General features: G+C 44.9%; 1 protein-coding gene across 2 annotated transcripts in view; it reads left to right on the top strand.

Annotated features, from left to right (window-relative positions):
• Positions 1-23,661, top strand: part of Iqgap2 (IQ motif containing GTPase activating protein 2) — a 279,551-nt gene that overhangs the window by 40,576 nt on the left and 215,314 nt on the right. For both annotated transcript variants that reach the window (XM_028871671.2, XM_028871670.2), the window contains exon 2: positions 12,231-12,330. In XM_028871671.2, coding sequence (XP_028727504.1) covers positions 12,231-12,330 — 100 coding nt within the window. The remainder of the gene's footprint in view (positions 1-12,230; positions 12,331-23,661) is intronic.

Raw genomic sequence — 23,661 nt, forward strand, 5'->3', positions numbered from 1 at the left:
AATTACAATGCATGTAATATAACATGTTTTAACGTAATAGACCTCTAAATACTGTCTTAGTTACTTTTTTTATAGCCACACCTAAACACTATGACCAAGGCAACTTACAAAGAAAGTGTAATTTGGGGTTCATAGTTGCAGAGGGTCAGAGTCCATGATGATCATGGAAGGGAGTGTGGCAACAGCCAGGCAGGCATGGTGCTGGAGCAGGAGCTGAAAGCTTGCATCCTTGAGTTCAAATAGGAGGCAGAGAGATAATCAGGAATGGCATGGGCTTTTGAAACCTCAAAGCCCTTCCCCAGAGACACGCCTCCTCCATTAAGGCCACACCTCCTAATCCTTCCCAAACAGTTCCACTAACTAGGGACCAAGTATCCAAACCTATAGGGCCTTTCTCGTTCAGACCGCCACAAGGACATTGTTTGCAGGTTATGTGGGAGATAGATGTTAAAGTTATCAAGTAAGAGCATTGAATGTAATTGTAATTACTCTTGAAAAACTAGCTCATATAGTAATCTGTTGCTAGCTGTAAATAATTTTGCATTTATAAATTGTTTACTTAATGACTATGTAATAATGTAGCTATTAATTTAAAAGTAACCATTAGTGCTATGAGATCATGGGTGAAACATCCCCGTCCTCTGGCTCTTTCTTTCTTCCTTTTCTGAAAATAAAAAATGAAAAAATTACTAATTCTTACACTGGGTGTGCTGGCACAAACCTTTATTTTAATCCCAGCACTTGGGAGGCAGGTAGATCTCTATGAGTTCAAAGCCAGCCTGGTTGACATAGTGAGACCCTATGTGTGTGTTTGTGTGTGTGTGTGTGTATGGATGTGTGTGTGTATTATGTGTGGCGCTTATGCAATAGCTTCATAAGGTAGGTAGCATTATTCTTGTTTTATAGATGAGGAACTGAGTGCCCAGTATTAGTCCCTGACTGAGTGTGATACTCTTGCAGATACATTCAACCCCCAAATCATTATCCCCTCTTCTGGGGAGGCACACCCCATTTTAATCAGCTATCTTTGCTGGGTAAGGCACATTTACACCTTTGGAGATAGATGGGCATAGCATGGAGAAGGTTTTAAAAGTTACATTCTCTCAAATGTGTGAAATCTTCTGCAGATAAATGGGTCATATGAATGACCTTGCTTTGTTGATGTGACATGCCATGTCTTGTCATAGTTCCTGGATTCCTATTGTCTGGCTTGAATCCTAAATATTATCTTCACTGTTTTTTCCTTTGCTAGGCTATGTTTGAGGTTTTTGTATCTCTGAGAAATTAGCCTTTGATCTTATTTTCTGAAGACAGTATACCACTAATTTTATATAGTTTCCAGTGGGAACAATAAAGTCACGTACATCTGTCTGCTGCTTAGGGAGATATCAGTAACCATGAGTGACAGGCGCCAGTGCTCCATGCTGGGAGGCAGCAGCTTTATAGAAGGAAGAAAGGCCGTGGACTTTGGAGTCAGGGTTGTCCCAGTCCCAGCTCTGTCATTGACCTCTTTACAATCTTGAATGGTCCACACCCACACTACCTGGCCTCTCTTCAGTTTATTTCCCATCAGGACATCAGAGAAAGGAATTCCTAGTTAAAGAGGGGTGTAGAGACAGAGAGCTAACATACGTGAAGTTTTGCCTCACTAAGTGTTAATCATTTCTGTGCTTTTTTTCACATGTGCATAAAAAAGGACTAATACAAGAACACACTCTTCAGACTGTCACACACACACAGGGAAAAAAAGAACACACCCTTCAGACTGTCACACACACACAGGGAAAAAAAAGAACACAACCTTCAGAATGTCACACACACACACACACACACACACACACACACACACACACACGGGAAAAAAGAACACAACCTTTAGACTGTCACACAGACACAGACACACACACACACACACACACACACACACACACACACACACACACACACGGAAAGAAATCCATTCAGAACCAAGAAGTTGTTTTCTTCCTTTTTGCTTTATTATTTTCTCCCATGAATCAAGGGAGGAACAGGCCATGACTCCTTACCCTATTTTCTTCTAAAATTTTCAGCTTTGTAGAAATATTCTACGATATTTTACTGCGTGGGATAACTACCTGTTTTCTTGTTTTTTAGACAGTCTTACCATCTATCTCACGCTAGTGTGAAACTACCCATGTAGCCCAGAATGATCCCAAACTCAGAATCCCCCTGTCTCTAACTCCCCACTACGGGGTGTAGCACCATGCCCAGCATGTGTTGGGTAGCTATTGAGAAAGCAGGGACAAGATGTTAGCAGTGGCTTTCTTGGGGTCAGCTCAGGCGACCATTGATATTTAACTTGCTATGTTTGTTTAGTGGTTCTAACTGAGCCTCGTTCTTACGGGGGCATTGAAGTTGAGTCGGCCTTCGGACCTTTATTACTTATAGAGTGCAGAAAGCATCATCTTAAAACTGGATCTGAATGATTTGAGACCTTTTGCCGTGAACCCCACAAGCACAGGGCTCATAGGTGAGCTAAACGCCTTCCCATTGTTTAGATTTGAAAATTGCCCTCTATCACTGGGGTCTCAACTTTCCGCTAGCTCCTGGAAACTTACCACTCTCCTCTTCTTCACTGAGATCTGTAAGGAATGTGGGTGATGGGGTGTGGAGAAGAGGCAGTGGCCGGATGGATTATTCCCTGGGACTTCCTGGCAGCAAGGGGTGATTTGGTTCCTAAAATATTTCTTGAAAATTACCATTATGCAAATAAAAAAATTGTAAGTCAATAATCCCAAATCAAGGAATCATTGGCTTTTGTTCTCCCAAACTGCCAAACTGAGCAGAATACCAGGATTCCCTTTCTTATCCCGAGGTACCTTAATACCACCACAGTCCGCCTTGGGTTTCTAAATTCTGGAAAAAGTTAGCTATTCCTGTTTAAAATACAGTGGACAGAATGAATTTTCCTTTGGTTTGAGAATTAGCAATGAATTTTTACTCTGAAAAGGTACCCTGGGTTTTGCCTTTCAGATCTAAGTGATCAAGTATGATGTTTACATTAAATGTTGGGCCCTTTTGCATGAGTGAGATCTAAAAACCCTCCCCCTCCCTCTGTTTCTGTCTCTCTGCTTCTCTGTCTCTCCCTCTGTCCCTCCTCTCTCATCCCCCGCCCCCCCCACCGTGTGTGTGTGTGTGTGTGTGTGTGTGTGTGTGTGTGTGTGTGTGTTATTTAATGACAGGATCTTGCTATGTACCCCAAGCCAAACCCATTGGGCTCATTATGTAGCTCATGATCCTCCTGCCTCAGCCCCGAGTTGCTGGGATTGCAGGCATGCACTGTCATTCCGCCTGGCCTCTTCTGTGCTCTGTTCCTAAGACCTGAACTATTTCTTCTTCCATTTTCCTGTTTAGATGTAACATAGGCACTAGATATTTCTTAATACCTCTGGACCCCTGTGACATTAGAATGAGAAGAGGTTACGACCCTTGCTGGTAAAGCCTTGCTTGGTGTTGGTAGCTTACTTACTACCATTGCCTGGTCATGCCCCAGCTCAGAAATTCTTCCAAAGCTCAATTTAAAGATTTAGGAGTTTCTCCTGTTAAAATATAGGCCTTTTACAGCTTTGCCTAACCTGAATGGCCCTGGGTTGATGTTGACTTGCAGCTTTAGAAAGATCTGAGAAATGTGTGATGGGGAAGAAATTCCAGGAATCACGGTGTGCAAGGCATGGTTTCAGTAAAGTTCACCTTCTCTCAGTGGATGCCAAAGATGACTGTACTTTCTCGCGGGGGCAGACTCAGTACCGTGAGGACTGGAAGGACCTGATACCGTGCGTGCCTTTAAGTCCAAGGTCAAACATACCTCCCAGCAGCTCCCACTGAGTACCTGCTCTTTCCTTGGCCCTGGGTAGAGAGAAGGAAGGGCCTGGAGCTGGCAGCTGTACGCCAGCATCCCTGTGACTTGATGCCTCCCCCAGGCTTCCAAACACCTGGTTCTCTCCTGCATTATCACCTCATACTCTAATTAGGGTTGCCAGCTCCCTCAAACTCAGGCTTGTCTGTTTTTCAAAAGGAAGTCCAGTTTAGGGAAGTTTGATCGTGGGGTCCTTTAGAGTTTAAGGAGCCATGGAAGGTTTCAGGAAGCTGGCAAGAAACCAGAATTTTCCACAGGTCACATTTCCTTAATGTGTCAGCTTTCTTGAAGTCTCGGCTTTTTGGTTCCGTTGTCTTTTCATCCCGGCCTCCTATCTCTGCCCTCAGTGTCTCAGAATGGATTCTCTCTCTTAGAGTGTCATCCATGGGTATCAGTGTACGCTGCCTGCTGTGAACAGTCCTTAAGCGCTGAGAGTGGGTCATATCCATTCAGGTCAATGGTCCTCAACCTTCCCAATGCTGTGACCTTTAACACAGTTCCTCATGCTGTGGTGACCCCCAACCATAAAATTATTTTCGTTGCTACTTCATAACTGTCATTTTGCTACTGTTAATGATTCGTAATGTAAATATCTAATATGCAGAATATCTGATATGCAGCCCCCGTGAAAGGGTCTTTCGACGACGACGCCCCCCATCCCCAAAAGGGGTTGTCACTCACATGTTGAGAACTGCTGATTTAGGTCTTCTCTTTAAGGCAGTACAGTTCCCAAGCCATAGAATATGGTTCCACACCCAACTGAATTACATACCTGCGGATATTTAGGATTCTTTGTAGAGAATTTGAGTCACACAGAATAACAATGTGTACTTAAAATACTAGATGGTGGGTGTATTTCTTGGAATTGATTATTCCTATCATACTTCTAATCTGCTTTTCCTTAAAGGGATACACCCTAAGTAATACCATTTTATGAAGCCAGCCAGGGTTTTAGTGACTCTTGCCAACCCTCCCTTGAGTATATTTCCCAAACCCAAGCACCTTGTCATTATGCCAAATCTCAATTGTGTAACTGTAATAAAAATTCCAGAAGAGACCTTGTGAGTCATGCTTTGTGTCCGAACAGGCTGGCACCAAGCAGCCATTCAAATATTTGCGAACAGATGAATGGATTGACTACTGAGGCTGTGGTGGCCTTGGTATCTGTGTGAAGGAAGCAGGTAATGGGTAGGTGCATTTAAACCGTGGCCACACCTTACCGAAGCCGAGGTCCTGGACTAGTTTTCCATGGCACTCGACTCAGGTGTCCTTCCCGTTCTTACGTTTCTATGTCCACGTCTTGCCTCTTTTTTCTTCTGCTGCTTAGGCCTCGGCATAATCTCTATCATGTGATTGCCATAGACTGTGATTGTTCCCGTCTCTTAGCCAGTATCAGCTGATTTTATTAATGGCATTTTGTTCTCATTAGCAACGCTCTCTAACCGCCTGAGCTAGCCAGCCAGGTGATATTAATGGCATTTGTGAATTGCTAATACACGAGGAAACTCTCCTCCATGAAGTCAGGTTTCTTAGGGAGTTCAGGGCAGCAGCAGCAGCGAATGAAGATGTACCTCAGAGGAAATCATGAGTAACCAAGTTGTTCTCAAGCGAAAGGAACTCTGGAGCTACTTGAGTGACTGGTTCCTTGGGTTCGGTGGTAACTCTGTTCATTTGGTGATGATGTGGCCCCAAAAGATGTCAGTTCCGGCCCTGGGTGTGTCGCTGGTCCAGAGAATAGTCATGGGCAGTCCTTTCCCCTCACTGACCTTGCCTTCCTAATTTATGAGAGATAGGGCCTATCTTTTCGGCTGATTGTGAGAACCACACAGTAACATGTGGGAAAGTGCTTGGTAGGCAGTAAAGTCATGTCTGCCATGAATTATTAGCTTCGTGATGGCCCTTTAAATGGCAGGGCTGTTATTCATGCCAAGAACTCTTATCAGAAGTCACTAAGAGAACAGTGAGTGACGCAAAGGTCTTTGCGGCACCCTTGGGTCCAGAAACATCTGCTTGCAGTGTGAACTTTCTCAGTCTCATAACCTTGAATGTCCTTGGGTGGCAGGTCGTCACAGGCCTCTCCACCCTGACGGGAGGCAGGTGAGGCCTAAGTGTGTGCTGAGAAGGGCAGTGTGTGGGAGGTTGGAAGAAAGAGACTTCGGAGGGGGGTGCCCTGAGGGAAAGCACGTCTGTCTGGTTCACAACCTGGTGTTTTGACTTAAGCATACTCATTAAACATCAGTAGAGTGAAATCCATAGGATGGCCCTGTGTTTGTGACTTCACCACCTCATCCTCACTGCAAACAGGCAAAAGTAAATTGACTTCATACAGATATTTGGGACCCTTTCATTAGCCTTCCTGAAAGAGATTACTTACCAAATATTTTCAGAGAACAGATAACCTTACTTCTCTTTTTTATTATTTATTTTTATTCTTTATACATTCACTGGTGTTTTGCCTGCATGTATGTCTGTGTAATGGTGTCAGAAGCCCTGGAACTGGAGTTACAGACAGGGGTGAGTAGCCATGTGGGGGCTGGGAATTGAACCCAGGTCCTCTGGGAGAGCAGCCGGTGTTCTTAACTGCTGAGCCATCTCTCCAGCCCCTCATCTGGCCTCAGAAGCTAAATAGGGTCAGGACTGGTTAGTACTTGGATGGCAGGGCATATGAGAAGTATGCTGGATACCGTGACATAAAATGTGTCTTCAATGGGTTTATTATTAAAATATAGGTAGTTTGGGGCTGCAGAGACAGCTGAGCGGTTAATAGCACTGGCGACTCATCCAGAGGACCGGGATTCAGTTCACAACACTCACTTGGTGGCTTACAACTATCTATGACTCCAGTTCTAGGGGGATCAGACGTTCTCTTATGGCCCCAGGCACTGCATGAATGTGGTGCATACACATACATGCAGACAAACACTCACACACATTAAATCAATCAGTTTTTAAAACTGAACTAAAATACAGGAAGTGGTGGGAGAGAGGCCAGCTTGAGTTGGGACAGTTAGGAAGTGGCCCTTGTGCTCAGACTTGAAGATGTGATGCCAACAACAATTGCAATTTTAATTTAAAACAGTAGTGCGTGCGTGCGTGCGTGTTTGTACATTTACACAATGAGTAAGTTGTCTTTTTGTTTGCTTTCTGGGTTGTTTTTTTTTTTTTTTCCTGGACAGGGTGATAGCAGAACCTAGGAGTTCTCAGCAGCAGTCCTGAGAAGGTGGTTGTGGAAGCAGTTGGGACAGAGATTGGGGGACAGGATGCTGCTGAGCATCACAACTCCTCCTAGAGTGTCTCAAGGTGAAAGGTCACAGGAGGCTTCTGCCTCTTCTAGATGGACGGTTGAGGCTGGAGAGTGTTTCCTTCGAGTGGGACTCTAGTGCTTCACGGTAAGCTTAGAGTTTGTTAGAGATTGACCCTCCCTAGGAATTTTAAGTTGGTTTCAGGTTTTAGTGTGTCTGAGGGTACCATAAAATGAGAATATCCCGTCAGAAATAGTAAACACTCTTCGCTTTCGGCTGTTATTAAAATGGGAGATTGGAAGTGATGGGTTATCCTAGGGTTAGCTGTTAGGAACAATGGAGTTGAAGACTAGATGATGCTATGTAGGTATGGGCGATGGTTTGGATCGGAATGTCCCCCAAAGTTGTGTGTTTTAGAAGTTTGGCCGCTATCTTGTGGTATTATCTGGAGGTGATGAAACCTGGGGATGAAGTTAGGTCATCATGAGTAAGTTCCTGAGCAGAATGTTGGAACCCATCTCCTTCCTGGTTGTCTCTTTGCTTTTCATCTCCCATGAATCAAACACCCTTCCCCTGCCATGGGCTCTCACACGCTATAGCATGTCACCAGAGACCCCAAGTAATGGGGCCAAGTGGCATGGACTGACACCTCTGAAAACCATTCATCAAAATAAACTTTCCTTCTTATAAGTTGATTAGTTTCAAGTATGTTGTTACAATAATGGACAGCTGATTGACATAGCATATCAGGTATCTTTTAGGAAAAACCTAGAGAAGAGAAGTCATAATCAGATTCAAAGTATTGGTTATTATACTTTATGTGTCTTAGAAAGAATTTATTTGAAGGCAACATTTCACTAAGTGTTAGAGAGCGGTCTGTGTACGGAGCCATCACAGATGTGAGGGAGATGGGAAAATGAAAACTGAGCCGCTTCGTTACAGAATCACCAGTTTGGAGAGGGAGACATGATTGATCTGAGTGGGGCCTGTCTGGTGAGGGTTGTGATAACGATGTGAACTGAAGTGTGGAAGAGAGGGGTGGACTCAGATTCTGGAATCGACAAGAGCTTGCCTCAGTAGCTGTTGAAGGCGTCACACCCAGAGGCGGGAGAATGGCTTCTGAGGAAATGAAAAGGGGGGGGGAGGGTAGCTGAAGCCCGGGAAAGAGAGTAGCGGGGTCCTAGAATACAGTACTTACCTGGAATAAGCTGTGTAGGCTTCGTGTACGGAGGAGGGGAAAACTGTTTTAGAACTTTCTTCAAGAGGAAAGAGGACGCCATCCAAAGTTTAGGAAGAGGTGGTAACACCAGCAGGAGGGTGGGTTTTGTTTTTTGTTTTTTGTTGTTTTTTGGTTTTTCGAGACAGGATTTCTCTGTGTAGCTTTGGTGCCTGTGGATCTCGCTCTGTAGACCAGGCTGGCCTTGAAATCACAGAGATTTGCCTGGCTCTGCCTCCGAGTGCTGGGATTAAAGGCGTGCGCCGCCGCCGCCGCCGCCGCCGCCGCCGCCGCTGCCGCCTCATGATGGTGTTTTGAGAAGGTCATTCTGGTGACAACAGGTCAAAGAATGTTGGAGCAGTGTGGCTGAGTGAGGACACCTTCTATGCGAGTTGGCAAGATGTGGAAGGCCTGGGCACATGCAGGGCTGTGCAGAGTGCAGAAGGCTGCTGGGAAGCTTCTGTACTTTTCTGGAATGTGATAACTCTTAAAGTTCAGATCAGGAACTGGGGGGTGGGTGTAGATCAGTGGTGGACCTCTTGCACAAAGCCTTGATTTTTGACCTCCAGCACCATACTAAACAACCAATCAAACAAACAGACCATAACATTTAGATGAGGTTGAGTTTACTAAGAAAAAAGATGCTTTGACAAATGTAAGCCTTTGCTGTCCCTTCCTGGTGTTATTGGTCCCGGGTGAGGTCCTTCTTGAAGGACTGGAGCCACAGTGGACAGAAGAACTATCACTGAGGAGATCCACCCTCAGCTGTCCATCTCCTCCCCTCCCTCTCTCCTCTTCTGCCACGTCCCTTTCTTTTTCCTCTCCACACACTTTTCCCAAGTTCCTTTTAAGTTTATTCCTTTCTGTCCTACCGTTTGGTCCCTGTATTTCTGCACTTTGCTTGTGCAAAAGACATTTCAGCCTGAGTGTTTAACTGTTAAATGAACAATTGCTTGACTCACAGAATCACAGGATGTGAATGAAACAAAACGCAGACGACACATTCCCTGAAACCTTGAAGCAAAGATGGTGCTCAGTAAATAAACGTCTAGTACATATTTCTGTGCTTATGGCATATACTGCCAAATTTTGTGCCATTTCAATTTTAATCCCCCTTCTTTTGAGTTCCCTGAGGGCTCAGTATTAATTTTAGATCTTAAGTGCTTAGCATCGTGCATGCTGTAGTAAAATTCCAACATTGGTGGGTGTGGTTGGTATCCACCTATAACCAGAATACAGGAGCAAGACTGATGGGAGGTCATCGAGAGGTTAACAGCAGCCTGAGCTACAGTGGGAGACCTTATCTCAGTGGAGAAAAGATTCATACTTCGGCTTTAGTTCCTCTTATCCATGAAGGTTCTGTGATCGACCCCTCATTGGTCAAGCCTGGAATTAGCCTGGTCATCTTAGAGTCCACAGATGCTTTTCCATCCCTCCCTTTTCCACTGTGACTATCGTTCCTGTCCCAACCTGCACAGCTGTGACATTGACCTAGTCGGCACTGGGGTGATGGGATGAAGAAATACAGGCACATGGACAGAGGGACTGGAGTTGGGTAGGCTGTTCGCTCTGATGGAAATGCACCAGCAGCCCAGAGACATAGCTCCATTTATTATATCTAGCTCAACAAGGAGGTGGGCTAGTTAATCTCTCTCTCTCTCTCTCTTTCTCTCTCTCTCTCTCCCTCTCTCCCTCTCCCGCTGCCCTATGTGTGTGTGTGTGTGTGTGTGTGTGTGTGTGTGTGTGTGTGTGTGTGTGTGTGTGTGTTTTGGGGGGGTCTTTGTAGAGGAGCAGCCTCATGATGCAGTCATCCATCCAGGAGGAGGAAGCTGTGGTTGACATTTTCTGTACGCGTGAACATCCTTACGATGGCCATGCCATTTTCATGGATCTGAGGCATTGGGATCCTTGACATGGCCATGCCCATGTCATGAATGCTCATTCATACAGGGGTACACTTGCTCCCCACACAATCCTACGTGTGAAAATGACCCACTGTAGTTACCAGCCTGGAAACACAAAAGGATGGGTCCTTTCTGGGAGAAAGCAGTGTTGCCATGTAAATGAACAGGGAAGACTTTGGTGAAGTCACAGCTGGGTGCTGTGGGCAGAAGAGCGGTCAGGACTTCTTGTAAGGCTGTGATCTCCACAGAAATCCTAGGACAAAGTGTTGGAGTTAATAAAGTAAGCCTGAATTAGAAGAAACTATGTAGGCTTGTAAACTTCCTTCCTGATTCCTTTAGTTTTGCCCTTGAGATACCTGTCAACCAGAAAGGTTGTAAGTAGCAAGGGGGATGTTTTAGAGACTCTGCTGTTTCTACAATGGGATTCATTGGTATTTGGGGTTGGATGAGAAGTAGCAATTCCCTTGAGGATTAAGAAGAGATGAACACATGTAGATTCACTGTTCAACCCCAGAATGTCTGGGATGCATCATAAGGTCACTGACTCCAAGCTTAGCCACTAGACACCTTCCAGAGTATTGTTACAGATGGTGTTGCTAGCAGGCCAGGTTCTAATTCATTTGAGGCTGTCTGAATTCACTGAATTCCCCTCAAGAAATCTGTTTGCTAGTCTCAGTCGAATAGTGTCAGCCCTTAACTTCAGACCTGCTTCTATTCTGCTAAAAATAATAACATGCAGCTAAAGAGATTGCTAAGTGGTTAAGAGCAAAGACTACTCTTCTAGAGGACTTGGATTCAATTCCCAGTACCCGCATGGCAGTTCACAAACACCTGTAGCTTCAGTTCCAGGGGATCAGATGCATTCTTCTGGCCTCTGTGGGCACAGGGTGATCATGTCATATACAGACATGCAAGCAGGCAAAACACCCATGCACATAAAATAGAAAAATAAGTAAATCTAAAACAAAAACAAAAACCACACACACACACACACACAAACCTAAAACTACATAAAGGCCAGAGAATTGGCTCAAGAGTTAAGATCACATACTGCTCTTGCAGAAGACCCAAGTTTGGTTCCCAGAACCTACGTCAGATGGCTCACACTGCCTATAACTCTCTACCAGACATGTCTGATTCCTCACCTGCACATGCATACACCTCCCCACACAGGCATACATGTGCATACATACAGAGACACACAGGTGTGCACACACACAGTCACATATGTGGGTGCATGTGGACACACACACACACACACACACAATTTAAAATTATAAAATCAAATCTTTAAAAGAGCAAATAAAACCATTATGATAAAATGCAAAGGGAAAGGGATTTATTTTTAAAATGTATTTTCTTTTATGTGTATGTGTGTGTTTGGGTGTATGTTTGTGCATCATGTATGTGAGAGTTTTCCAGGAGGGTGTTGGATCTCTTAGAAGTGGAATTACAGGCATTTCTGAGCCGCCTGCAGGTGCTGGGTACCAAACAGTCCTCTGTAAGAGCAGCAAGTGCTGTTAACCACTGAGCTATCTCTTGGTGGGTTTGTTTGTTTTTAAAATTTATTTTAAAAAAATTGTGTGTCTGTGTGTGTGTGTGTGTGTGTGTGTGTGTGTGTGTGTATGTGTGTGTGTAAGATGAAAGCAGAAATGGGAAGGAGGTAAACCAGCTGGAAAAAGGAGGAATGGGGAGTGAGGATGGGTATTTGCAACATACAATGACATTATGTGTCATGAGGAATTCCACGTTTGGTATGTTGTCTACAGAATTAAATCTGTCACAACTCTTGGACGAGACATAAAACATGACTTAAGCTAAGGTTTGCCCCTTGCAAATGGAATGAAGCAAGCTTATGTACCTCTAAGTAAGGAATATGTATTGACAAGACCACCGAGTAGATGTCTAATTTACTGTGCTATGAACGTGAATAAATGATTTTTAAGTAACGCATTGTTCTCCTATATTTCTAGCAATTGTGGATGATGAAAGGCTGTCTGCAGAAGAGATGGATGAGAGGAGGCGGCAGAACATCGCCTATGAGTACCTGTGCCACCTGGAGGAAGCCAAGAGGTGAGATCCAGGTTTAGTCTGTCTCTGTCCGTGTTCTTGGAGCTTAGCCTTGGGGTAAAATTGTGGGATTTGATGACCAGAAGTTTCCTGAATGAGCCAACAGTTCCAAAGAATTATCAGGATTGTGGCTGGCCAGAGAGATACTCTTACCTGTCACCTATAATTTAGATTTGGACACATCTGTCTTGCCATTGCCAGGTCAGCATGGCAGGATGGACTCAGTTCATTCAAGTCAGCCCTTAATCACAGCTGGATGGGTACCACACTCATCTGTGCATATGCTGGTAATAATTCAGCTGCCGTCTTGTTGGTAGCAGGCTGTGAGATACCGTTTATGGTTGTGGAGAATTGAGAGAGGTCAATGTCAAGGGGCCAGGGAGGCAAATCTTCCTTTGCCCTTCCTCAGAGCTCCCAGGAAACTACAGGACAAATTAGATAATTTTAGATTCTGCATCTCACTGGCTTGGATACAGGGCAGCAACAATAACTTTAACCCAATTTCTTTTCCCCAAGAGTGTCCTTAGGAGATCTTTTTGTGACCTCTTGCCCAACAATGGCCTATGTGACTGAAGTCCATGGGTCACTAAACTATGAGGCGGATTTATGACTGCAATCTCCTTAACTTGTGGGTGTGTGGCCACTTGGGTATGTTGTCTATAAAATTACATTGACTCTTTTAGACTCTTTGGATTAATTAAATGCTGGCTGGGTTCTCCTCGGAGAAAGTGAAGATAAAGAGTCCAACGTGCAAATGTCTCCTTAGGACTCTGCCCTTTGCTGAGCCAGTGCTACTAGTTAGCATTGATATACTGCTCTGTGAGACAGGTGACCTAGGTGTCCTCTTACCTCCGCACCCAATAAACACTCGGTGAAGTGGTCATGGATGGTAATTATCTCTGGTCACTGATAAGTAGTTGTCTATAGAGCTAGAAGGAGGAGGATTTTACTCGGTGTTTTATAAAATACTAATCCTTGGTTGAATTTGGCATTAACATTGCTTTGCTGGGGGTTCTCAGTCTTGTTTCCTCTTTTAACAGTGCCATGCAACTTTATGCTCTAATAATCAACTTTTAAGAATTACTTAACATGCTTGTACAGTCTACATTAGGTAGGAAGACACTAAGAGTCCTCGCCAGTGGAAGATTATTGAACACACTCTCTTAGTCTCATTCTTGCTTAAAAAAACAAGATAAAGGAAGAGATTCCTAGGTGCACAGTCGTGACTTGCATCCCCTGACAAAGTCTGAGAATTAGTGGGAGGACTTTCCTTTTCTTTGCTGACATATGTTCCTCACCCTAGGTGTGTGCTTTATTTTTTACCCAAGTGGGAAAGAGTGTCATGGGAGAGAAGCATGACCCAGACAGAGTTGGTAGATCTGATTTCCTGGTCCCAGCTTGCACTGTGTGATGATGGGCAGGTCATCCAACCCACTGGGGAAGTCCCATTTGCTCTGTTAGTTGGGTAGTAGGTACGACTACCTGTCCCGCCTTCTTCCTGATTTTATTTATTTTTTTTTAAATCATGGAAAGAGGGAAAGTATTCTGTGACTGCTGGTACAGGCCAGACATCTGGTGGTGTGGTAGTTGTGTAAGTGTAGCTGTCTCTTCAGTCTGGCAAAGTGACGAAGATGAATCTTTGCAGCTTGTTATCTTCTTCAGTGTTATTGCAGCTCATTAGTGAATTTTTTTTCTCTTTTTATATTTTTGTCATAAAGGTAGTCCCAGATTCTTTGAGGAAAATTTCCTAAGAAAAAATGTCTTGGCAATAATAGACTATAAGAATATAAATCTTCAAAGCTGGGGAGACGGCTCAGGATCTCTTGCCATACATCTATGACCCCCTGAGGTCAGATCCCAAGAAGCTGGAGCTGGACATGGTCCACTCCTGTAGTGAGATGGGGGGCCGAGCTGAAGCTCACAGGCCAACTTGCCTGGCATGCTCAGTGGTAAACAGCACAGCACCCTGTCGCAAAGAAGAAGGTGAGAACCAACCCACAGGTTGCCCTCTGACCTCTGTACCTATTGAATGCCCACATTCACGGGAGAGCACATATATGCATGCCTACATGTACACGCAGCTTTCTAAATTGGTCTATAGACTTAATGAATCCCTAGCTAAGTTCAACCTTCCGTCCTGTTGGTGTTTTAGAAGGTTGGTTTTTGTCAGAATGTTTTTTGTTTGTTTGTTTATTTTTTATTTATTTATTTATTTTTTGTCAGAATGTCCCACAGAGAAAGCACAGGTGCTGGAGAGATACTCAGTGGTTAAGAGCTGTTGCTGTTCTTGCAGAGGCCCTGGGTTCTGTTTGCAGCACCCACATGGTGGATAACAGCCATCTGAAACTCCAGTTCCAGGGGGCTCCAATTCCTTCTTCTGGCCTTGGTGGGCACCAGGCATGTGCATGGTACACAGACATACCTGCAGCCAAAACATACACATAAAATCAAATTAAAAAGAAAGCACACAGACAGTACACCAGAGTAAGGACTTAGGGTGTAAAACGCTAAGAGTCTAAAATTAAAATGGACAGGCTGGGCAAGGTAGCACACATCTGTAATTCTTTCTCATGGGAGTCAGAGGCAAGCCGATCTCTGAGTTCAAGGCCAGCCTGGTCTACATAGAGAGTTTCAGGCCAGGCAGGACTACACAGGAAGACCCTGGCTCAAAACAAACAAACAAACAAACAAATAAGCAAAGCCCCCTAATTTAAACAAAAGTTAAGAGTAAACTTCACTAAAACAGGTAAACAAATAACCAATAAAAACGGTGGTAAGATTATTCCACATTGGTTACTAGGGAACTCCAAATCAAAACAGTGAGCTACTACTTCTCATTAGCTGTAGCACAAATGACACATTGTAACAAGTGTCACCAAAGATGCGCAGAATTTGGAGCCTTGTGGATTGCCGGTTGGATGATAAAATGGTGCTGCTCCTTTGGAAGTATCTGGCAGGTCTTTCAATTATCAAGCATAGAGTGGCCACGTGATTTAACAATCCCAATCCCAGGTCTGTACTCTTGAGCACGAAAAACCTAATGTCCACACAAAAATGTATATCCAGTCCATTATTTATATTAGTAAAAGGTAAAAATCAAACTGAATCCATTCACAGCGAATTAATGAATAAATAAAATATAGCATGTCTACACAATGAAATAAAGTACAGCTATAAAATAGGATGCACGTATTCGTGTTGTAATATTTATGAACATCGAAAGTATGAGACTGGACAGATCTGTAGAGGTGATGGCTTTTGGTAAGACCTGGGCACGGGGCAGGGGGTAGTTGTGAATGACCGAGGATGGACCTGGGATTTCTGTTGAGGATGATAAAAAAAACGTTCTAAAATTGACTGTGTTGACGGTGGCAGAAATAAAAAATAAACAGTGAATTACAGACTTGGAAAGGATGAGTTATCTGGTATGATGGTTATCTTAATAAAAGTGATTGACGTTCCTTTAGGCAGACAGGTTTGGAGAGGGTCCTTCCTGCAGCTCATAAAGCAGGTGAGCTGGTTCTTAGCAGATACGTTCCGTCCAGGGATAGCCTGAGTGGGTTCTTGGGTTCTGGGTTTCTCACAAGGCTGCAGTCACCTCCGTGTTCCCAAAGGGGCACATCCATTCCAAGCTAGCTTAGTGCTGTTGACAGGACTCAGTTCCTCACATTGGACCCGGGACCCCTGCTCCTAACAGCTGGTAGGTCGAGCCTTTCCTTCTCTCGGTTGCCAGGCACTCGGGTGCAGCTGGCAAACATCTTCCGCTGGAGTGAGCATGTAAGAGCACAAGCTGGAAGGCAGGTAGTCTAGAACCTATTTTCAGATCCTTTCTGGTGTATGTTACTGATTAGAATCAAGGCCATGTTCAGAGTGAGCGGAATGCACAGGAATGTGAATTCAAGAAGACCTCTGGGGGACACCTTAGAAGCTACATTCCTGGCCATGTGTCCATCTTCTTAGAACTGATACATTTAGCTGGGGGAATTGAGGGGGTGTATCCTTTTGTTACTGACAGACACCCAGCCAGGAATTGGCTGATGTCTTGGTCTCATGGTTATGGTACTAAGATCATCACTGCCTTGATGGATGGATGGATGGATGGATGGATGGATGGATGGATGGATGGATTTCGAGAGTTTTTGTTGTGAAAGATAGAGCCCAGGACCTCTTGGATGCTATACATGCACTTTCCCACTGAGCCAACACTCCCAGCCCTGAGCTAGTTCACTGGTCTGTCTTATAACTTAAGACTAAATAGACTCAGTTTAAGTTTCCTTTTTAGATATCCCGCAAGCTGGCTGTATAGCTGCTTTGTGGTGAGAATTTTGCTGACACAGGACTGGGCAGGCGTGTGCTGCTCCTATGGGCTTTGAAAGGTTCTTGCCGATGCCAGAAATCCCACTGTTTGGAAAAGTTACTCCTTTTATTTAAAGAATTAGTACTGCTCAGTGCTCCTTACTGATTTATGTAAAATATATTTTGAGTCATGAAAATGAGTACACTTTTAAGAAAGGCAGTCCTTTGTTGGGGACAGCTATAAAAAAAGTTGAGACTGAGGGTTCAGTTTGGGAGAACTCTAGGCTGAAGAAGGAGATCCAACTGGGGCCATTATGAAGGTCAGAGAACAGGAGGAGAAATCTTGGCAAGACACAGACAGGGAATTTGGACATTACAGTTGAACGCACAGTTATGAATGGAGCCACTATTGTATGTAAGGAAGGTCTCTGTGGTATCTTATTTCTTTCTTAAGGAAGGAGAAAATGCACACACAAATTTTGCTATGCTCACTCTTTTCTGCCCTGAGTTTAAAAATAAGTGTGTGTTGGCGGGGGTGGGGGTGGGGGTGGGGGGAAAGGGGGCTTTTCTTGGTGAAGGGCTTGTTTCGAAACATTGTCTTGATAGAGCTAGGTGTGGCCAAGTTGTTGCCTGTATGCCTAAACATGGGGTGGGTTTTTGTTAAATGTGCCCTAGAAACAAAACAAAACTTGGGCGTGAGTGCTTTTGTGTCCTGTTTACAATTCAGAAACCAAAAGGACACCTTGTTGTTTAAATCAAGTCTCAAGTGCTAACCTGATCTGCAGTGGGCTAGAGAATAGAGAATCAGGCATGAGAAGAGAAGACGTGCTTCAAATGTCTAAGCAAGCAGAAGCCACAAGTGTGGTTTTGGTGTACGATGAATAATTGTGCTTACTTAAAAAGAAAATGGTCGTGCCTGGGAAATACTTCACAGAATCTACTGAATTACCCCTTCATGCTGGGGCCTCTTTGTCCTTATTCTTAAGGACACCCTATCCTTGGATGTGCTTGCAAGCACAGCTAAATTTGGAATTTTGGGGGTGATATCTTGGTATGCAGTTTGTTGAGAGACTTGTTGCTCTATACATTATTTCAGGGGATTTCTTAATTGTATTTGCAGCCCATAAACAGTTTTCTTGTTTCGATGGTAACTGCCTCTCTCTTCTTTTTTGCCCTCCCCATCCGTTCCCTCAGCTGTGCTGAGAGGGAGAGAGAAAGAACACAGGACTACTCCACAGAGCAGCTGGTGGAATCGGAAGGGTGGTCAGCCCACAGCAGCCCCTCTCAGGTCTGGCTCCCAGGTGAGAGGAGGTCCTGCTGTGAGGATCACTGGCCTGTTTGGGGGACTGTTTTCCAACCAGTTTGCATTGGTAGCCACATGGGGCAGGGTTCTACCCTTCCAGGCAGGCCAGGGCTAGGTACATCCTAACAATGGGGAAAGGAATAGTCTCCTAGAAGAAAGGACTCAGCTGGAGTAACTTGGAAAAGAATGAGACATGGTCTTGATGGGTATCTTCATGGGACACAAGGAGGCAGGATGTTGGCCAGCCCTACTGCCAGCCCACGGGACTTAGGGCAGAAGTGGAGATGCTGATGCTGAGGTCCAGCTGGGTGGTGACTTGGGGGGGGGGTGTACTATGGAGTTGCAGCTGAAGGAATGGCGATTGAAGATGTAAAGGAAGAAGCCATGGGTTTTGGCAGAGGACCGAGTGTGGGCAGTAGAGGACATTGGGAAATTTCCTGCTTGATTGCTTTGTGACTCAGAGGAACTCACTTTTGTGCTCTCTATTAGCTAAGCCTGGGCATGGGACACCTCTTTGGAAGGGTTTTTTTTTTTTTTTTTGGGGGGGGGGTTAGTCCACATGTTGTGTGCTCTAGCTGTGGCTGTTTGTTGACTAGGTCCCTGGCAGGTACGCTCCTGTTAATCGTCTTAAGCCATGAACAAGTTAAGCGACTAGTATTTGACTCCAGTGTTTGTATTTGTTTCTCAGACTCTTAGGGTTGGAGGCCTGGGAGGGGCTTGAAACTTTCCATGGTCTCAAATGTCACAAACAAGGTGTCACATGAGTGACTATTATTCACAAGGCACCATACTCTGAGCACTCACCACACATGGCCTCGGGTGTCCCTGCCTTCCTGGGGAGATGGGCAATCCTCAGTTCGTAGATGAAGAAGCCAAGTCCTGGGAAGACTTTAGTATGTGTTCAGTGTCATAGCCAACAAGCCACAAAAAAAGTATTATAACCAGGTCTATCTGATATCAACTGTGTGCATTAAAACATAAAGCATTACCCCACTTTTTCCTTCCTTCCTTCCTTCCTTCCTTCCTTCCTTCCTTCCTTCCTTCCTTCCTTCCTTCCTTCCTTCCTCCCTCTCTCCCTCTCTCCCTCCGTCCCTCCTCCCTCCCTCCCTCCCTCCCCCCACCCATCCTTTTTTCTTTTCTTTTTTTTTTTTGGAGACATGGTATTGCTATATTACCAAGGCTGGCCTTAAGTTTGCTATATAGCCCCAGCTGGCTTCTGACTTGGTATCCTCTGCCACACACTCTAAAGTACTGGGATTCCAGATATTCATGAGCATACTTGGTTCCTACTACTTGGTCATGTCTTCATTGCTGTCAGTTCATGCTGGTCTAGGATTTTATTCTTATGGGCTAGCTCTTCCCAGCTCTTGATTGAAGTGTTTATCTAATTATCCTTTATCAATAAAAACACGGCGTGAGTCAGATATTGGGTAAGAACATGAATGATCAGAGAAGCAGCAGAGAACCAACCAGTGACCTCCTCTCTCTCTCCTTCCTCCATCCAAAAGGGCGGAGAATCTTTCTAAGCCCCACCCTGCTACTTCCTGTGTCTTTCTCTGTGTCCTCTTTGGTCAGCTAGTAGCTGACTCCACCCTCTGATTCAAAGCAAACTGATTGTCAGTCTCAGAAGTGTCAGAGTGTGATCAAAATATCCCTCCCTCCCTCCCTCCCTCTTTCTGTTGCTTCTATTATTTGTTTGTTTCTCTCTTTCTCATAGTCCATGCTGGCCTTGACTTTGTGATCTTCGTGCCTCAGCATCCTGAGTGTTGGAATTACAAGCACTCCTGCACCTGGCTCAGTTTTGTTCTGAGTGCTACCGATGAGATCCATTCATCCTGAAGGGCTTTGCCTCATCCACAGCTTCTTTCTTCTTTCTTTCTTCTCCTTCGTCATCTCTTGGTGTTTTTTTTTTTTTGTTGTTGTTGTTATTTTTTTTTTTAATATTTATAGGAATTGTCTGTTTTCTGTACTACAGATTTTCTCCTCCTCATTCAAGATAGTCTTCATTCATCGCTATTCTTGGTTAGGTCTGGATTTCTCACTCATCGTCTTGGTCTGCCGCTATTATGACTGGTTTCACAGTGTGCTTGGCTTTTTGTTGAGACATCAAAAGGTATGAATAGCAAACACCACCGCAGTCTCTTCCTTCCTGTGTGAACCAGATGCTGCCTCACGCTGTGATGCTTAAAACTCATAAAACAATATCTTTATTCACGGTGTTGGCTCAGAGGGAAGCTGCTGGGGAGAACTGACCATTACAGACAGATTCCTTATGCCTTCCACCTCAGAATGGCTACAGAATGCCAAGGGGCCTTTATTTGCTTTCTCAGGATGAGTACCGTGTTCCCCAAGGGAGGCCAGGATCCCATTCCTTCATGCAGAGCACCTAGACTCCGATGAGTTCATGAGATCCCTTAGCCATGGTTGCTTTAGTGCTAGGTTTGGGATGAAGAAAAATGTCTTCTGGCTGTCTGGTAATACTTTCACTCTGTGAGTCTCTCCAAGTCCTATTTACCAGGAAAATATTAGTTAGAAAGCTCAACAGTAGCAATAAATATTGCATTTATTTGGTAAATTTAATTTAAGTTCTTAGTTTGATGCTGAATTCCTAGTATGGAGGTTAGCTATGTGTAGGTCCTTGTCACTTGTCTTTCATTATTATTTTTTTTCCTTTGGGCAAATTTAAATCCATTTAGGTGTTAGGACAGAAGTCTAGAAAGCAACATTTCTAGTTATTTCAAACTCTCCCCCATTGAGTCTTGCCTGGATTGGTTTAAATATCCCTTGACTTTTTTTTTTGCTCTTTCTGTCATATAATTTGTAATACATTCTTTTGGTGCCTTTGGTATTTTGCATGGCATATGGTACAACAGCTACACCATTTGTGAGAAAGAAATGTAGGGAGGTGTCTTAGTTAGGGTTTGTTTCTACTGCTGTGAAGGGACACCATGGCCGCGGCAACTCTTATAGAGAAAAACATTTAATGGTCTGGCTTACAGTTCGGAGGTTTAGTCCATTTTCGTCATGGTGGGACATGGTACCATGCAGGCAGACTTGGTTCAGGAGAGGTAGCTGAGAGTACATCTTGTACAGGAAAACAGGAAGGGGCCTGAGACACTGGGCAGTATCTTGAGCATAGGAGACCTCAGAGCCCGCCCTCGCAGTGATACACTTCCTCCAACAAGGCCACTACTTCAACAAGACCACACCTCCCATTAGTGCCACTCCCTTTCAGGGCCATTTTCTTTCAGACCACCACAGAAGGCGAACCCCAAATTCAGTTACATCCTGCATTAAGGTTATATGGGTGCTTAGGAGATTGACCCAAAGGGTATAAATGCAGTTCTTAGGAGTGGGTCTGTGGAATCTGTCTGTCTACTCACCTACCCACCTACCTACCTACCTACCTACCTACCTATACCTACCTACCTACCTTTGTTTGGTTTTGTTTTTTTCAAGACAGGGGTTCTCTGTGAAACAGTCCTGGAACTCACTCTGTAGACCAGGCTGCCTCTGCCTCCCCAGTGCTGGCATGTACCACCACTGCCTGGCTAGGCATCTACATTTGAATAAGTTGCTCGGGTGAATTTTGATGGCCCCTGCGGTTTGAGGAGTGTGTATTTGAGAGTGAAGACAGAAGCACTGTGGTTGATGCTGTCTCTGCTTCCAGCTTCTCCACCTGGCTTTGAGCGGAAGAACAGAGGAGCCCTCCTTCCTCTGGGGTGGGAGGGGAGGCAGGGTACCGCGGGCTACACTGACGGGATGGGAGCCTGATGGAAGGAGAAGCAGAAGCGCTTCCATCGAGATGGACAGGAAGCCAGAGCAGTTCTGAGAAGACAGCTGAAGTTTGAAGGTTTTTTTTGCAAAGCCAATCATCGGTTCATGTAACTTTCTCCAACAGTGCAAAGAGGAAATGAATGAGGTGGCCAGGCCTCAGGCTCAGTGTGATGGCTCTGACAAGGGCCTGGGACACCAAGACCCATGATGTTAATGTGACCATCACAGGAATTGGGCAGCCTTGAGGGCCCATCTGGCTACTGTGGCTGGTGAAGCCAGAATGGGTAAGAGGGGGATGGGGTGATGAGGATATGGGCAGGATCCCTAAGAACAAGGAAGTAGAGACCAGTAAATAGAGGCTGTAGCCAGAGATTTGGAAGTCTGCAATGCAGAGGTGGAGTATTTCCAGGTAGTGATAAAGTCCAAGGTGTGGTGGAGCTGATGTGGAGCTATAATGCAATGGAGGTGGGATGGAGGAGGAAGTCTCCCAGCTGGGCCTCTGGGTGCTACCAAGGTCATCCACCTCCTTAAAGCCACCAGACAGAAGTAGGCCTGGAAGGAACCCAGTTACTGTGGTGAGAAAGGAAAGTCCTGGAGTCATACAGGCCATGTACGACAAGACCGGTCAGTCAGTGCTGACTGACTGATCTGTTGTGCTACTGTAACACATTTCCCGAGGCTGGACAGTGAAGTACAAAGCAAGGTACCAGCAGGTTTGGTGTCTGGCGATGGCTCCGATCCGCTTTCAGGATGATATTCATAAAGAAGTGATCTAAAGTCACATCGAGGTCAACAGGTACTTCTCGTGGCAGCCAACCTGTGTCCCTTTTGTCCTCTTCTCTTAATAAAGGACTTCGTGAGGCACCATGACACAACCGGGCATTTACTTTTAGACTTGGTGGAATTTGATGAGACATGTCCACACTACTTAATTTTATGAGGGTGGTCCTGGAGCAGGGGGGAGCGTAGTACCAACCTACAGACCAAATTGTATTCACAGGAAGAGAAAGGCTCAGTTGTTCACTCCGTACCCGCTGTAGAAACAATGGAAAATGAGGTTATCAGAGCAGTGTTAGGTAAATGACAAGATCAGGCACCATGTTTTATCTGGCCTTGGTTACACGGTGTGGAGTCCATGGGCTGACTGTGTTCCTCCCAAACAGTGGATGAAGCCTGGAAGATCTCCTTCCTGGTCCTCTCAGTAGTTGTGTGATCCTGAAGAGAGCAGTCTTGAAGTACCGACGACCACCTTTGTGACGTGGACCAAGACTACACACCGGCCCCAGGTTCACACGTCACAGCATGATGATGTGACTCCAAGACCAGGAATCAAGGAATATGTTGGTGTAAATTGTAGAATGTGGAAACAGAGAACAAAATGACTCTTCAGTGCCATTGTTTATTATAAAAACATTTTCCGTAGTAGGAACAGCTGTGAATCGGGCATCCTGGCTTAATTAGGGTCCAGGAATGTGCACCTTCAGCTGCTTTTTATTGGTGCTGTTTGCACATTTGTTTGAGTCTAGCACAAATATGGGTGGAGTGAGTGTGTGAAGGGAGGAATGAGAATATTGGAACAGCCTACGAGTACAATCTTCCCTCTGTAAATAGTGCTTTTGGACACTAGCGACGGGACTCTCATAGCCCCAAGAGAGAAGGGAATAATTGTTTAGACATGGAAATCCATACACGTGGTTAATTGCATCTTTTCATGGTAAAATATCCATCAAGAAAATTCTCAGACCAAATAATGGCAAATTCAGCTCGAGATATAGTTCGTTCTGCCAAGATTATCAACTCCTTCAGCAAGGAACATGAGGTGATTGAAAAGGGTTGACTCATTGGCTTCCCTTGGGCAGAGCTAGAAGTCACAGCTGTCACAGGTAACCTGGGCTTCCTGGAGCCGGGGGGCATCAAGGTGCCAGGTTTCCCTACTGAACATCTGGAACACATGGACA

Source organism: Peromyscus leucopus, chromosome 11 (assembly GCF_004664715.2).
Source record: "Peromyscus leucopus breed LL Stock chromosome 11, UCI_PerLeu_2.1, whole genome shotgun sequence".
Classification (NCBI taxonomy): Eukaryota; Metazoa; Chordata; class Mammalia; order Rodentia; family Cricetidae; genus Peromyscus; species Peromyscus leucopus.